The sequence below is a fragment of the Saccopteryx leptura genome, chromosome 3, assembly GCF_036850995.1.
Source record: "Saccopteryx leptura isolate mSacLep1 chromosome 3, mSacLep1_pri_phased_curated, whole genome shotgun sequence".
In the NCBI taxonomy this organism is placed as follows: domain Eukaryota; kingdom Metazoa; phylum Chordata; class Mammalia; order Chiroptera; family Emballonuridae; genus Saccopteryx; species Saccopteryx leptura.
Genome location: NC_089505.1, coordinates 286,985,249 through 286,999,563, shown reverse-complemented (window position 1 = coordinate 286,999,563; position 14,315 = coordinate 286,985,249). Strand labels below are relative to the sequence as shown.

Genomic DNA, 14,315 nt, shown 5'->3' with positions numbered 1-14,315 from the left:
TGGGTGCGTGCGGTGCTTCTTCCTGGACTCCCCAATTCTCTGAGCTGGAAGACACCCCACAAACCATCCAGATCAGTCTCCACCCACAGCAGAAATGCCTGTCACAGAATCCAGTTGTTAGACACTTCCAGTGATGAGCAGCCCTTTCATATGCAAGGTAGCTCTAACTAGTATTCTGAGTAGGTGTAAATTACTGTTTCTTTGTGTTAAGATCATCCATCTCATGACTTCTGCCTAATGCTGGGCATGCCTTTTCTACATTCAATTGAGCTGACTCTATTATTATTATTATTATTATTATTATTATTAGCAAGAGAGACAGAAACAGAGAGAGGGACAGATAGGGACAGCCAGACAGGAAGAGAGAGAGATGAGAAGCATCAATTCTTTGTCAAGACACCTTAGTTATTCATTGATTGCTTTCTCATATGTGCCTTGACCAGGGGGCTCCAGCTGAGCCAGTGACCCTTCGCTCAAGCCAGTGACCTTGGGCTCACACCAGCGACCTTAGGCTTCAAGCTAGTGACCTTTGGGTTCAAGCCAGCGACCTTGGGGTATGTCTATGATCCCACACTCAAACTGGCAACCCCACACTCAAGTTGGATGAGTCTGTGCTTAATGGGTTCTCTGCATCCCAGGTCGACACTTTATCCACTGTACCACCACCCGATCTGGCTAATAGTTCTTTTGTTTGTTTTTTAATTGTGCAAGCAATACACATAAGAAACATCAAAGTACAGAGAAAAAAATATTCTCTAGGCCCTGGCAGGTTTTTTCAATGGGTAAAGTGTCAGCCCAGAGTGTAGACATCATGGGTTTGATCCTGGTCAGGGCACACATTAGAAGCAACCATTGCTCCTCTTCCCCTCCCTCTCCCCCTTCTCTCTCTCTTCCCCTCTCACAGCCAGTGGCTCAATTGGTTTGAGCAGTGGTCGGCAAACTGCAGCTCGTGAGCCACATGCAGCTCTTTGGCCCCTTGAGTGTGGCTCTTCCACAAAATACCACGTGCGGGCGGGCGCAAAGGCCAGCTTAGGAGTACCCTAATTAAGTTAATAACAGTGTACCTACCTATATAGTTTAAGTTTAAAAAAATGGCTCTCAAAAGAAATTTCAATCATTGTACTGTTAATATTTGGCTCTGTTGACTAATAAGTTTGCCGGCCATTGGGTTTGAGCATTGGCCCCAGACTGGAGTTGCCAGGTGGATTCTGGTCAGAGTGCATGTGGGAGTCTGTCTATCTCCTCTCCTGTCACTTAAAAAAAAATTCTCTGTAACATAATTACAACATCCTGTAATGCCATTGTCTAGCATTTTCTGTAAATGTGGAGAAAATGCTTTATTATTTTCTAAAAATGGTATTATCTCAAAAATATCTTTTGGTAACCTGCTGTTTTTCAACAGCAACACATTGGGAAAATATTCTTTTATCAATATTTATTTTTATGTTAACATAATTCTTAATGGCTATATGGTCATAACTTAATTAACTGTTCCCAATTATTGGGTACTTAGCTTACATTACTTCTAATTATGCTTATTATAAATAAATACCAGAATAAACAACCATCTCTGTGTACATCCACAATTTTTTTCTTGTCTGTATTCTAGGTAGTAAGCTTTATAAGTAAAAAGATACATATTCTTCCCCTAGTCTTCTATTATAAAAATTTCTAAACATACTGAGAAATTTAAGACTTGTGTAGTAAGTGCCCATATACCTACCCCTAGATTTTACAGTTGTTAATACTGTGCTATCGTAGCACATATCTGTCCATCCATCTTATTTTTTGGTGACTCTGCACATTTTTAATGCTTTGGATATACATTGCCAAATTGCTCCTAGGATGCTTATACCAATTATGCTTATGCCTATTTCCTCACTCAAGCTGACAATGTATATTATCAGTTAATAACTACTAATCTGATAAATGAAAAAATTGTATTTTGTTTTTAAATTTTGCATTTATTTACTTACTAGGTAGAGATAAACTTTGATTTTCTTTGTTTAAATTTCTGCTTTTGATAAATTCTACATTATGCCCACTGGCTATTTTCTATTAAGTTATTTATCTTCTTATTATTGACTTATAAAAAAACCCTTGTATTAAGTATACTGACCCTTTGTCAACTATGTTGCCTATTTGTTGTCTTCCATTTAGTTTTGTTTACAGTGTTTTCTGATGAACAGGACACCTTTTATTTCTGGTATCAGTTGCTGGGCACGTATTGTATGCCAGGCATTGTACTAGGGGCTAAGCAGACATGTGAAATGCAGGCTCTGTCCTCAAGAAACACACACTATCAGGGCAGGGGGACACAGACCACCATAACATGATGAGAAAAACCCCATCGTGTGGTTCCAGTGATGCCCACAGAGGTCTGAAGTCAGAATTGCCATGGGAATTGGGCGTGGGCATGGGAGGAGTATCAGAAGTTTACAGAGTAGGAGACTCTCTGACTGGGACTTGAAGTCTGGGATGTTTGTCAGGCAGAAAAGGAACCAGCTGAGCAAAATTTAAGAAGTGATGCATCTTGTTGTGACCTGGTAGCACCTGCCCTGACCCTGCCCCAGATCCCTCCTTTCCAGACAACAAGTCACCAGGGTCGGGGTTTTCAAGCTGTGATGTGAGGAGCCCCCAGTGGAGCCGGGGGCTGCTGGGGCAGGTGGGGAGGGGGGCCTCATGAACCTGCCCCCCACTTTCTTGCAACTTTAATTCGTCTGGTAGAGCAGGGTTCTTGGATAGATTTCATTCAGAGAAAGGGTTCCACTGCTTTTAAAAAGTTTAAAAACCACAAGTATGAAAATCAAGAGGAATAACCATTACAATGTGTTGGTTCTTCGGAGAGGGGTTTCACAGGACACTCTTCCCCTCCATTTCTCCTCAAGTGATATGATTGGGCTGTGGGTTCCCAGACAGTTGAGGCTCTACGCAGAAGAAATCAAGGCATAGGGCCAGAGGACGTTCAAGCTGCAAGAGATCTTAGAGGTCCTCTGCTCCAACACCCCACTCTAGAGGGAGCCCAGGTGCCTCAGTGAAGGCTCTACATCTAGCTGATAGACAGTGAGTCCAGAGCTTTCCATAGCTCCGCGCAGGAGAAAGGGTGTTTCCCATGGAAGGAAGGGGTCACCGCCATGGTAAGTCTGAGAGCTGTGGGTTGGTATGAAGGTGGGAGGTACCAAGGCAAACCCAGGTTTAGATGTTGCCCCTTCTGGCTGACGTACGGGAAGGAGGGGACCCAGAAGAAGAAGTGGCCCTGGCCTGCATAGAGACTGGGTGACAAATGGTGTTAGACATTTCCTCTTCCTGCAGGTCCGCTATTCTCCCCGGAACTTCACAGACAACATCAGGAAGGCTCTGGACATCCTCCATGCTGAGGTATAGGAGCTGGGTGGGTCACATGGCCTCTGGCAGCTCGATCACAGTTCTCCTTGGGCCCCAGACCTCGCCTGGAGATGGCTCTAGCTTCTGGCTGAGACCTCACTGTCAGGTCCCTGTTACCTGGAGACCAGCATGACCAGGCTGTCAGTCCTGGTCCCAGCAGCCTGAACACATGGGTGCTGATGGGGAGTTGGGCAGGGAGGCAGGGATGGAAGAAGTGGATGGGCCAGATGGAGGGCCACAGGCCTAATGCCCAACAGGAGGCACTGCCCAGCCTCGATCCTTCGATCCTTCGGGGGACTGAGCTTGCCTTTGCTCAGGTTCCTCGGGCGTTTGTGAACCTGGTGATGGTACTGGAGATCGCTAGCCTGAGGGAGCTGTTCCAGGAGAAGAAAGTCAGCTGCCCGAGGATGATCCTCAGGTGAGCCTCTCCCCCTCTTCCTGAAAGGGCCATAGGACCCTTAGCAGGAAGTGACTCTGATGAGTTAGCAAACCCAAGGGTAGAAGTGTGAGGAGTACTGAGACCACCCCGTTTCCTAATCTGACAAGGTTTAATGGAGGACACTTTTGCGTCCCCAGTGTAGACTGCAGCTGCCCTTGGAGTGTGCATTTCAACCCAAACATGCTTCTGTTGTCATGGAAACTCAGGACACCCTTCAGTCCTCCAGGGCGGGGAGAGTCAAGCATGAGGAATGGAGGGGGCCAGGATCAGTATTCAGAGCTTCTCCCCCTCCTGGCGGCCCATCTCTAGGACAGAGGGCGCCTCTGTTTGGCGTGGTGCTCCAGGCTGGGCATTCACAAATGCAGGGCTATTGTCACTTGATAAAGAAGAGGATGATCAGATTAGAACCAGGAGGCCCAGAGGACAGAGTCTTCCTGGGCTAAGAGAGGGCCCTGGTCCTGGGGAGGCCCCAGGGAGCCTTCTTCATCCCTAGTCTCCAGAGCCAAATAAAGGTGGCTCTCTCTCTAGTATTCCACATCCCCACGACCCTCAGGAAGGAGATACCCTTCTAACCACAGCAATGCCCTTTCACACAGCATTGCTTCTCATACGGCCGCCTCTGGACCACTAGCTGACGTCACGGTGGCTGCGGCCGGCTCCCCATTCCCTCTCCCCAGCTCTGTACCGCCATCCCCTGCCCCCCCCCCCCCAACACTCAGCCCCGAGCACGTCACATGGCAATGATTCATGTGCCTCTCTCCCGCAGCCCTGGACTCTGTGGTCTGAGTCACTGCTAGCACAGCATAGGGGCTCAGCGGCTACTGGCTGAATGGCTAAATGAATAATTCACAAGAGCCTTGCTCTTTGGAATGTAGGGGTATCTTAGCTGCTCTCCTGAAGTTCCATGCCAAGCCTCACCTGCGTGCCCAGACTGCACAAGCCCCCCCCAGGAGCCCGAGGGCACTGAGAGCAGGGGGATGGCGACTGGATGACTCTAGCCTATTGACGCAGCTGGTGGCAGGCATGCTATTTAAAGCTGCTGACTCATCCCCTGGCTCCCTCTTTCTCTAGCGGCTGGGCCACGAGGGGATCAGTGTGTTCATTCCACTCCAGAGCAGCTCACCCCCATCTCTAGCTACTGATCACAGCAGGGTTTTTAGACAATTAACGCTAAAGGTTCAGAGTCCACATTTGCCAGGTTTGTTTTCAGATCTGAAATGGCCAAGTCACTGACTGTGGGTCAGACAGGCTCAAGGTCACCTTGTCCCGCCATCTCTCCAGGGCGCTGTCCTCCCTGCCTCTCCGCTGTTCTGTCTCAGTGGTGGTGCTTCCCTTGGTGGCACCAAGTCTACACTGAGTCACCCACAGTGTTATCGCCTCGCCCCCCTGGACCAAAACCCAGATTTGCAAGATGGCCATCCAGACCGGACAGAGGCAGTTTAAGCAGGGGTTAAGAGCTCAGGTTCAGACCAGGCAGACTTGAGTTCAAGTCCTAGCCCTTTCACTTAGCATCCATGTGACCTTGAGAAAATACTTAACCACACTGAGCCTCAGTTTTCTCAACTGTAAAATGGGGTCAATGTCAATACAACTTCAAGAATAGCTGAAAAGGATTAAACAGGATAATATACATAAAACTCTTGGCACAATAAATATTCCGTATGCATTAGCCATTGTTTTGGTTGTCACTATTGTTATCTAAAAGGAGGTGTGCCTTATCTGTACTGCAGTCTTCAGATAACCAGAAGGTAGCTCAGCTCCACAACAGTCACTCGTGCAGATGTCAAAAGGAGTAACTATTTCATTTTCACGAGCAAATCCAGGTCTGGGAAATTGTCTTCAGCTTCACCTGGCACAGTTGACAGGTTAGCCAGCTGGGGCCCCCATTAGCAGGAGCCCTGATGCCTCAGGTTTAACAGAGTCTGAATCTCAAGCCACCATTGCTACATCAGGCACTCAGATGGTGATTTCCGTGGGGTGAGGCCTCTTGTCTGTTTGGTCTACAGGAACCTGTGTCCCTGTGTCCTGAAGTTTGATGATAACTCAACAGAACTTGCCACCCTCATCGAAGTCAACCAGAAGTATCAGGTGAGGCAGGAAGGGGCATCTCAGCTGCACAGGACCGCTGTGTGATTTGGTTGCTCTGGTTGGAAAATGATCCTACACCTACATTATTTTGACCATGACTGGATACAAGGTTACCTCTGACCAGTTTTCAGATTTAAAGACACCTGCAGGGGTTGTGATTTTATTTATTTGAACCGAGCTATAGAGCCAAGTCACTGAACACACATCATCAAGTCTCAGTTCCTGAACTTACACACAAATGAATATTTCCAGTTGTCCATAGGGAATGTGTATGAGCCTCCAACTCTCGATGGGAAATCCTTTCCACCCAACAGAGTCTGGAGGATTCCATGCAATGACATGCATTCCCTCTGCCCTCCCCTCCCAGAGAAACAGGTGTCCTGGGGGAGCAGGCGTTCCCCAGACATCCTGTGGGTTGTTCATTTCAGGCTTTTCTCCATCAGAAGCTCAGGGCTCAGCTACCTGAGGCCATCATGTGCCCTCTCTCAGAACCTGCTCCCTCCCTCCCTCCTACAAAAGCTATGGTTCCCATCATTCTCCCTGGAGACGATCATTGCTCTCAGTGCCACTGTGTGCTAGACATTCGAGATATGGTTTCTTTTGTTTCTTAAGAGATGCGTGGTACCACTGTGAGCCACTGTGGCTGAGCCATGGTGTAACCAGTAGCATTGGAAAGGATTTAAGGGAAGGTGCAGGTCTTGCCAAACATCCTGTATTTACAGATGAGGAAATAGAGGTCCAGAGATGGACAGCATATTGCAGAAAGGCACATAGCTAGGTAATGGCATTGTACCTTCTGCCTTACTCAAGCCACTGCCCATAATGAGGCAACTCCCCTGGGAGGTAAAAATTGATGCATTCCCAGTGTAGGGGCTCTCTTTCTGGCTGACCCTGGGCAAAGCAAGTGCATGGTATCTTTGGAAGTGCCCACACTAATGTTCTTGGCATGCAAACCCTGACGTCCTTCTCTCGCAAGAGTTTTGGCCCCAAATGGTGAGAACCTGGCAAGCAGCGAGATGGCAGTTTGGCAGGAGTGGAAGCCAGAACTGGGCTAATTGATCATCCTGGGCCTGAGCCCAAGTGGGAGCTGTGAGAGTAACAGCTTCATTACCCTCCTGGACAGATCTGAGGGCCTAACAGGAGTGTGCAGGCACAGGAGTCCGCGTGTGCACATGCACCGCACACAAGCAATATAAATAGGCATTAGATGTGGTTGATTCACCTTTGACTTTCTGAACAAATGTAAGACAGAAATAAAATAAATGTAAGGATTATCCAAACAAGGCATGTAATCAAATACGTATCCCCCCCTTCCTTTTTAATCAGAAGCTTTAAAAAGGCATCAAGCAGGCCTAGATGGTTGACTCAGTGGCAGAACATTGGCCTGGCATGTTGTGGATAATCTGGGTTTGGTTCCTAGTCAGGGCACACAGGAGAAGTGACCATCTGCTTCTCCACCCCTCCCCTTCCCCTTCTCTCCCTTTCTCTTTCTCTCTCTCTCTCTCTCTCTCTCTTCCCTCCTGCAGCCATGACTCAATTGGTTCGAGCACATTAGCCCAGGCACTGAGGATGACTCCATGAGCCTCCACCTCAGGTGCTAAAAAAAGCTCAATTGTGAGCATGGCCCCAGATGGGCAGAGCATCGGCCCCAGACTGGGGTTACCAGGTAGATCCCAGTTGGAGCACATGTGGGAGTCTGTCTCTCTATCTCCCCTCATTTCACTTGGAAAAGAAGAATACAAAGGATGGGGGGAACCAAGCTGATGGACTGCAGTTTTTCCTTACGTTCCCTTCCTCACAGCCTGGGTCAAATATATGTAATGGCAGCAGAGCTTGGGGACAGGAGTTGAGATAAAAGCTGGTCTAAAATGTCACTAGCTGGCTCCTGATCAGTTGGGATTTTGCTGCAGATTGATTTCACTCGAAGATCAGACCCTGTTTTATTCTCTCTATAGCAGAGAAAGAGACTGCACAGACTGAGCAGGTGCAGGGAGCCCCCTGACCCCTGTCCCGTTTGCCTCCTGCAGGACGGGACACACCAGCTGGTTGAGAGTGGGCGATATGACACGAGGGAAGATTTTACAGTGGTTGTGCAGCCATTCTTCGAGAAAGTGAACATGCCAAAGACCCCGGTAAATAAAGCAAGCATCGTGGATAAATGATGGGCACAACGGTGCCCAGCTGTTCCTGACACATCTCATAACACAGCCCCTCTTGTCTGTCCCGTGACCAGGACGGGTTGCCTGATAGCTCTTTCTTCGCTCCTGACTGTTTCCACTTCAGCAGCAAGTCTCATGCCCATGCTGCCAGTGCTCTCTGGAACAATATGGTAAGATGACCGAGGTAGGAAATATTTTCCTTTCTTTGATAAGAAAAAGACTCCAGAAGCTTTTGCTGGACATCAGAGGCCCATCACTCAGGCTGTGTGAGTCCTGGAGCAGCAAAGATAATAAATCCGTATCCTTTGCCCTCCCTCCCTCCCTCCCTCTCCCTCCCTCCCTCCCTCCCTCCCTCCCTCCCTCCCTCCCTCCCTCCCTCCCTCCCTCCCTCCCTCCCCAGCCCTGACCCACAGCCTGACCTTTCCATTCTTGCCACCTCTTTCTCACTCTGCTTCTTGTTTTAGCTGGAACCTGTCGGCCAGAAGTCAACACAGCATGATTTTGAAAACAAGATCAATATCACGTGTCCAAACGAGGTAGAGTGAAAAGCACATCCCTGCAACAGCTCCTTTTTTTTTTTTTTTTTTTTTTTAGATTTTATTTATTGATTTTACAGAGAGAGGAGACAGGGAAATGAGAAGTATTAACTCATAGTTGGGTGACTTTAGTTGCTCATTGATTGCTTGTCATGTGTGCCTTGACCAGGCAAGCCCAGGGTTTCGAACCAGTGACCTCAGCGTCCCAGGTCGATGCTCTATCCACTGTGCCTCCACAGGCCAGGTGCAGGAGCAGTGGCTCCATGTGAAGCATCTTTTCCAGCCTTTTAAAGACTTATCAAGGTTTCTCCGTTTGTTGCATACCAGGGTCTCACCCTCACCCCCAGTTCTGTTCACCTACTCACTCATCACAGACTCTGGTGAACCATCCACATTGCCCTAGCGGGTTAGACTGTGGTGAAATGACAGCCCCTGGTGGCTGGAAGACCCTAGAGTGGCCCCCCATCCCTTCCTGTCGCAGTGCACCCTAGCACAAGTTTTGGCTGCCTGCAGCTCTTTCCAGCAGGAGGAGGAACGCAGCATCCCACCCAGCTCTCATCTGGAAGGCTAGGGGGTGGGGGGAATGGCAGGATAAGACAGAAGGACACTCCGTCTCCCTGGAGCCACTGTCTCCATGGTACAAAGTGAAGAGCGAGGCCTGAGACCCAGGATCCTATTGTTAGGATGGGTTTGGAGGTGGGTATTTGAAAGCTGGAGCTAGGAAAGCAGACATTAACCAGGAAGCCAAAGTAGATCAAGCCCCCCCCCCTGCCATGTTCACTCACATTTGGTTGAATCTTCAGCTGTTTCCCCACTCCTGTCTGCTCCCTTGTGTTCCCTGTGGGGTCCCTCTGAGTGGGGCTTGCATGAGGCAGGACCTCAAACAGCCAGACTTTTCCTGCAGGGGCAGGAAAGAGCCCAGGCTGCTGCAGGGGAGGAGTGGCATGCGGTGGCCAGGGGGCCTAGGGAGCAGGGACACGGGCTTATATTAGCAGAAAGTGGTGCTCTGTTGAGAGGGACAGAGTTGAGAAAGCAGTGACACAGCCACCCCAGGCAGTGGAGTGGGAGGTGACAAGCAGACATGGTCATTCCTGGGGGCTGCTGCAGGGTTTATTCTGATGTTCCTGTGGGTTCATGTTGAGTTACTTGGGTCCGGGTTGTGGAGGAGGCCCCAGTGTATCCTGGGATGGAGCCTCCAGGGTCAACCTGGCAGGGAGGGGCTTGCAGTGTGGAGCGGGAAGGACAAAGGTGTTTGAAGTGTTCATGCAGAGATTAGCACCTCTTGCTGGTGGGCAGCAGAGAACAAAGCAGGAAGCAAGCCGTGTTCACTGTGGTCACTCACACCCTCTCTTCTCACAGGACTGGCCGTTTCTGAGCACCTACAAGAACAGTGTGCAGGTATCTGCATGTTGCCTTATCTCACCAGCCAGTGCAGTGGGCAGCCCCTGAGCCAAGACTGGGCCAACGGGGGGGGGGGTGAGAACCAGGGGGCGCACACTCCTGTAGAAAGGCCCTCCACCTGCACCTCAGATGGTGTGGAGGGCAGAGTAAGCTCCATCAAAACAGCCAGAGTGGGGGCCAGCCAGCCCAATCATGGCCTCAGCACAGGGGCAGTGAAGGTCCTAGCCTCGTCGGCTGCCGTGGAAGCAGGAGTGGGGTGGGGTCGTTTTATTAACACCCCAGTTCTCACATCAGTTGGTGGAGGAGTCTGAGCTAGCTCAGCTGACCCCAGGGTGGCTGATGTTTAGAATCACCTGGGGAACCCTCTTCAAATGCCTTTCTAGGCTCTTCCCAGCAGGGGGCGGGGAGTAGCGTCTGTGTTTGTTACAGCTCTCTGTGTCTGACACCCAGCCAGCCTCTACGGTCCTTTCGCCCCTGATACTCATTCTTTGCCCTCAGGGTCATGGGAGCCAGCTGCTTTGTGGGGACAGAGCCTCTTCTGCCTCGCCGCCTGCCTCAGGTAAGCTCTCTGCAAGACACAGGGACCCAGGACTTTCTTCAAGGACTCAGAAGCCAATGAATGTTCTGACAAAGTGTTTTATGCATCACTTAATGACACATTTATGGCCAGTGCTGGCTTCCTGTCTGGGAGGTCATCTGGGACAGGTCCCTGGTTTGTCCCCCTCCATTCTGCAGAGGTGTCTTCCCTAGCAGGCCCTCAGGGGCCAGGCCAGGGACTGTGTGCTGTCCTTCCATAGCAGCCCCTTAAAGGGAGCACAGTGGGGGATTCCTGTGAGCACCCCACCCACTGAGGCCCAGAGGTGAGGGTGGGGTGCCAAGGGGGTCCCCAGAGGGAACCAGCTCTGCGGGTTGTCCTGGGGCTCCAGGCTCTGCTGTCACTGCCGCCTGCAGGGCTGGAAAGCTCCCTGGAGTCTTTAGAGGACACTTGGGGGCACAGAAAGGCCTGACATGATTCTCAAATTCTCTGTGGAAATCCAGAATCCAGCTCTCAATAAGCTGTGCATCAGGCCTTGGACCTCATTTCAGATGGCCCAGTGCCCATCTGGTTATGTACTCTGAGCACAGCTGGTATCCCGTGTGACTGCTGGTGCTACAGTGGTGGGATCCCACTGTCCGTCTTCCTTCCTTCCTTCCTTCCTTCCTTCCTTCCTTCCTTCCTTCCTTCCTTCCTTCCTTCCTTCCTTCCTTCCTTCCTTCCTTCCCCCCTTCCTTCCTTCCTTCCTTCCTTCCCCCCTTCCTTCCTCCCTTCCTCCCTCCCTTCCTTCTTTCTTTCCTTCCTTCCCCCCTTCCTTCCTCCCTCCCTCCCTCCTTCTCTCCCTCCCTCCCTTCCTTACTTTCATTCATCCCCTTTCCTTCTCCCTGTCTCTCAGCACCTCTCCCTCCCCAGAGGTCCAGGATTTCTTTATTGCATCTCTTATGGGGAAAGTCTGTGTTGATATAACCTCTGCCTCTAGGGTGCCGTGGACACTCAGTCCTGCGTGGCCCAAGCACACATGCGGGTGGTTTCTGATCTTGCTTAAAGAAGCACTGGGCTCTGGCTGCAGCTCCCTTCCCGCGGACTCACGCGTGCCCCCTTGTCTCTCCAGTGCATGCCCTGAGACCTGCCGACATCCGCGTCGTGGCTGCTCTGGGGGACTCTCTGACTGTAAGGACTCCTGGGCGCGGGGTGGGGTGGCGGTGGACGTGTCAGTTCCAGGCCCCAGTTCTCCTAACTCCGGTGCCTGCACTCCTGGCCTCTGCATTATCCCCCCTCTCTCCTGGCCAGTCAATCTAAGAACACAGTGATGGTTTGTCTTGTAGTCACTTTCTCACTCAGGTGTGCAAAGGGAAGTCTTTTTTTCGGCAGTGGACTGAATTATCTCAGACAGGGGAGGTTTTGAATATCTAACAACACTTTTTTTTAATCTTATTTTTATTAATTTTAATGCAGTGACATTGATAAATCAGGGTACATATGTTCCGAGAAAACTTCTCCAACAACACTTTTTTTTTAACACTTGCAAAAACATTTTGACTCAAAAAAATCTACCGTACCTGTGCGGGAGCACTTTTCCCTTTGGATGATGCTTTACACGCAGCTCAGACCCTCCCACCTGTTTCCTCTCTGCATCTGCACGGAAAACAGCAAAGACTCCAGAACTGTGGCTAAAACACTGCCCCTAAGTTCTGAGAAATAGGGCTCCTTGACCATCCCTACTTTCTGGCAGCCCTTCGGAAGCCATGAGATTGCCTTACAGAGTGTTCCAGAGGGAAAGGAGAGAAATACAAAGCTCATGAGAAATCTGCCCATTGCAGTCCTCTCAAATCTATGAGCTCTTTCTTCATTGCTTAGAAAGAGCCTCGGTGCACGATGCTGATGGTAATAATAGTGTCTCACATTTGTAAAGCACTTACAAGTCTTTCCATTTTTATAACTCTCATCCAACTGGGCCATCCAAAGAACCCTGGGAGTTAAACACGGCCTGTCCCCAGTGAAGCAGAGAGGCAGCTGCGACTCTCAGGTGTAACCCTGGGTCCTCTGACTCCCGGGCCAGCGTTTTGCCAGGAGTGTACTGGGAACCACCTGCAGATGCCCTGCACATCCACAGCCTCCATTTTCTCTGACTTGCTGATTTTCCTGTGGATTTTGGTATGTTTTCAAAGGCTGGCAATGGAATTGGCTCCAAACCGGACGACCTTCATGATGTCACCACTCAGTATCGAGGGCTGTCATATAGGTAATGTTAATCCTTGACCCCCTCCCACCCCATGTTCACCCCCAGAGGTTGGGTGGGAATTTGTCTCTGTAAATACTTAAATACCAAAGAGCAAGGACCAGGTCTGGAATGGGCTTTCAGAATAAAACCTATGTATGTCTGCAAAATGTGACAGTGTGGTGAGTGGGAAGGATCTGTTACTTTTGATGACCCTTTTATTTTTTTTAATTGTGCAGAAAAAGCAAACCAGGGTCCTCCTCAGACTCCTAGGTCAGCAAATCCAACATGAAATGCACCCAAAAAGCACCAAATCCCTGAGTCTTTACACCTGTCCGTTTGCATGTATATGTGCACTTGTAACTTCCCCTACATCTGTTTACATCTATATGTATTTATTCGTGTTGGTCTGTAGTCACACCCTGCCTTTACATGTATGTACACATCTGTACAGAAAACTTCACAATGCAACATGCTTCAGGAGGAAATAACCAAGACACAATCACACCAACAGACGTCGAATGAGGGGAATGTGTGGAAAGTGCAGGCAAATGCTTCTGCGTGTTTGGCCAGTGCTCTGTAGGAATGAGACGTGCCTGCGTGCTGCAGGGATGCAGACAGGGGAATAACCACCCTGGCTTCCCAGAGGAGGTGGGACCTCGCTCATGTCTTGACAGATCAGCAATTAGGTAGGCGGAAAAGGTGAGAAAGAACATTCCAGATCCAGAAGTAGAAAAATTCAAGGTGTCAGGTGAGCTGTTGGGTGTAGGCATTCTGAAGTTTCTTTCCTAATCAAGGTTGCATTTCTGTATGCTTCCAGTCATTGGTGATGAGCTCAGAATTCAGAACTAAGCCCTGGCCGGTTGGCTCAGCGGTAGAGCGTCGGCCTAGCGTGCGGAGGACCCGGGTTCGATTCCCGGCCAGGGCACACAGGAGAAGCGCCCATTTGCTTCTCCACCCCTCCGCCGCACTTTCCTCTCTGTCTCTCTCTTCCCCTCCCGCAGCCAAGGCTCCATTGGAGCAAAGATGGCCCGGGCGCTGGGGATGGCTCTGTGGCCTCTGCCCCAGGCGCTAGAGTGGCTCTGGTCGCAATATGGCGACGCCCCGGAGGGGCAGAGCATCGCCCCCTGGTGGGCAGAGCATCGCCCCTGGTGGGCGTGCCGGGTGGATCCCGGTCGGGCGCATGCGGGAGTCTGTCTGACTGTCTCTCCCCGTTTCCAGCTTCAGAAAAATGAAAAAAAAAAAAAAAAAAAAAAAAAAAAAAAAAAAAAAAAGAACTAGAACAGAGCCAGCCACAAGAGGGCGGAGTGCTAACGAGAAGCTGGGTGGCCCCGCGATGGCCTGCCTCCCCATCCTTCTTCTGAGAAAGTGACAGGGAATGCTGAGGCTGAGTAGGATTGTAACAGTTCTCTGAGGACAGTCTCAGAGAGGTTTCCCTGGTGAGAGAGGTGTCCTCACTCAGCCTGCAGCCACCCACAGAGAGGACGGAGGGCGTGGGTACCCCTGACAGATGAGGTAAATGCCTTCTGGCCCCTGATTGCCCTGAGGTTTCCAC

General features: G+C 50.2%; 1 protein-coding gene across 1 annotated transcript in view; it reads left to right on the top strand.

The window, feature by feature from the left end:
* The window catches only part of PLB1 (phospholipase B1), a 122,868-nt gene that overhangs the window by 63,706 nt on the left and 44,847 nt on the right, over positions 1-14,315 (top strand). Inside the window, exons 24-33 of the mRNA XM_066378622.1 lie at positions 3,313-3,378; positions 3,702-3,802; positions 5,830-5,911; positions 7,939-8,043; positions 8,145-8,240; positions 8,535-8,606; positions 9,966-10,004; positions 10,506-10,566; positions 11,654-11,712; positions 12,711-12,784. Of these exons, the coding sequence (XP_066234719.1) occupies positions 3,313-3,378; positions 3,702-3,802; positions 5,830-5,911; positions 7,939-8,043; positions 8,145-8,240; positions 8,535-8,606; positions 9,966-10,004; positions 10,506-10,566; positions 11,654-11,712; positions 12,711-12,784 (755 nt within the window). The remainder of the gene's footprint in view (positions 1-3,312; positions 3,379-3,701; positions 3,803-5,829; positions 5,912-7,938; positions 8,044-8,144; positions 8,241-8,534; positions 8,607-9,965; positions 10,005-10,505; positions 10,567-11,653; positions 11,713-12,710; positions 12,785-14,315) is intronic.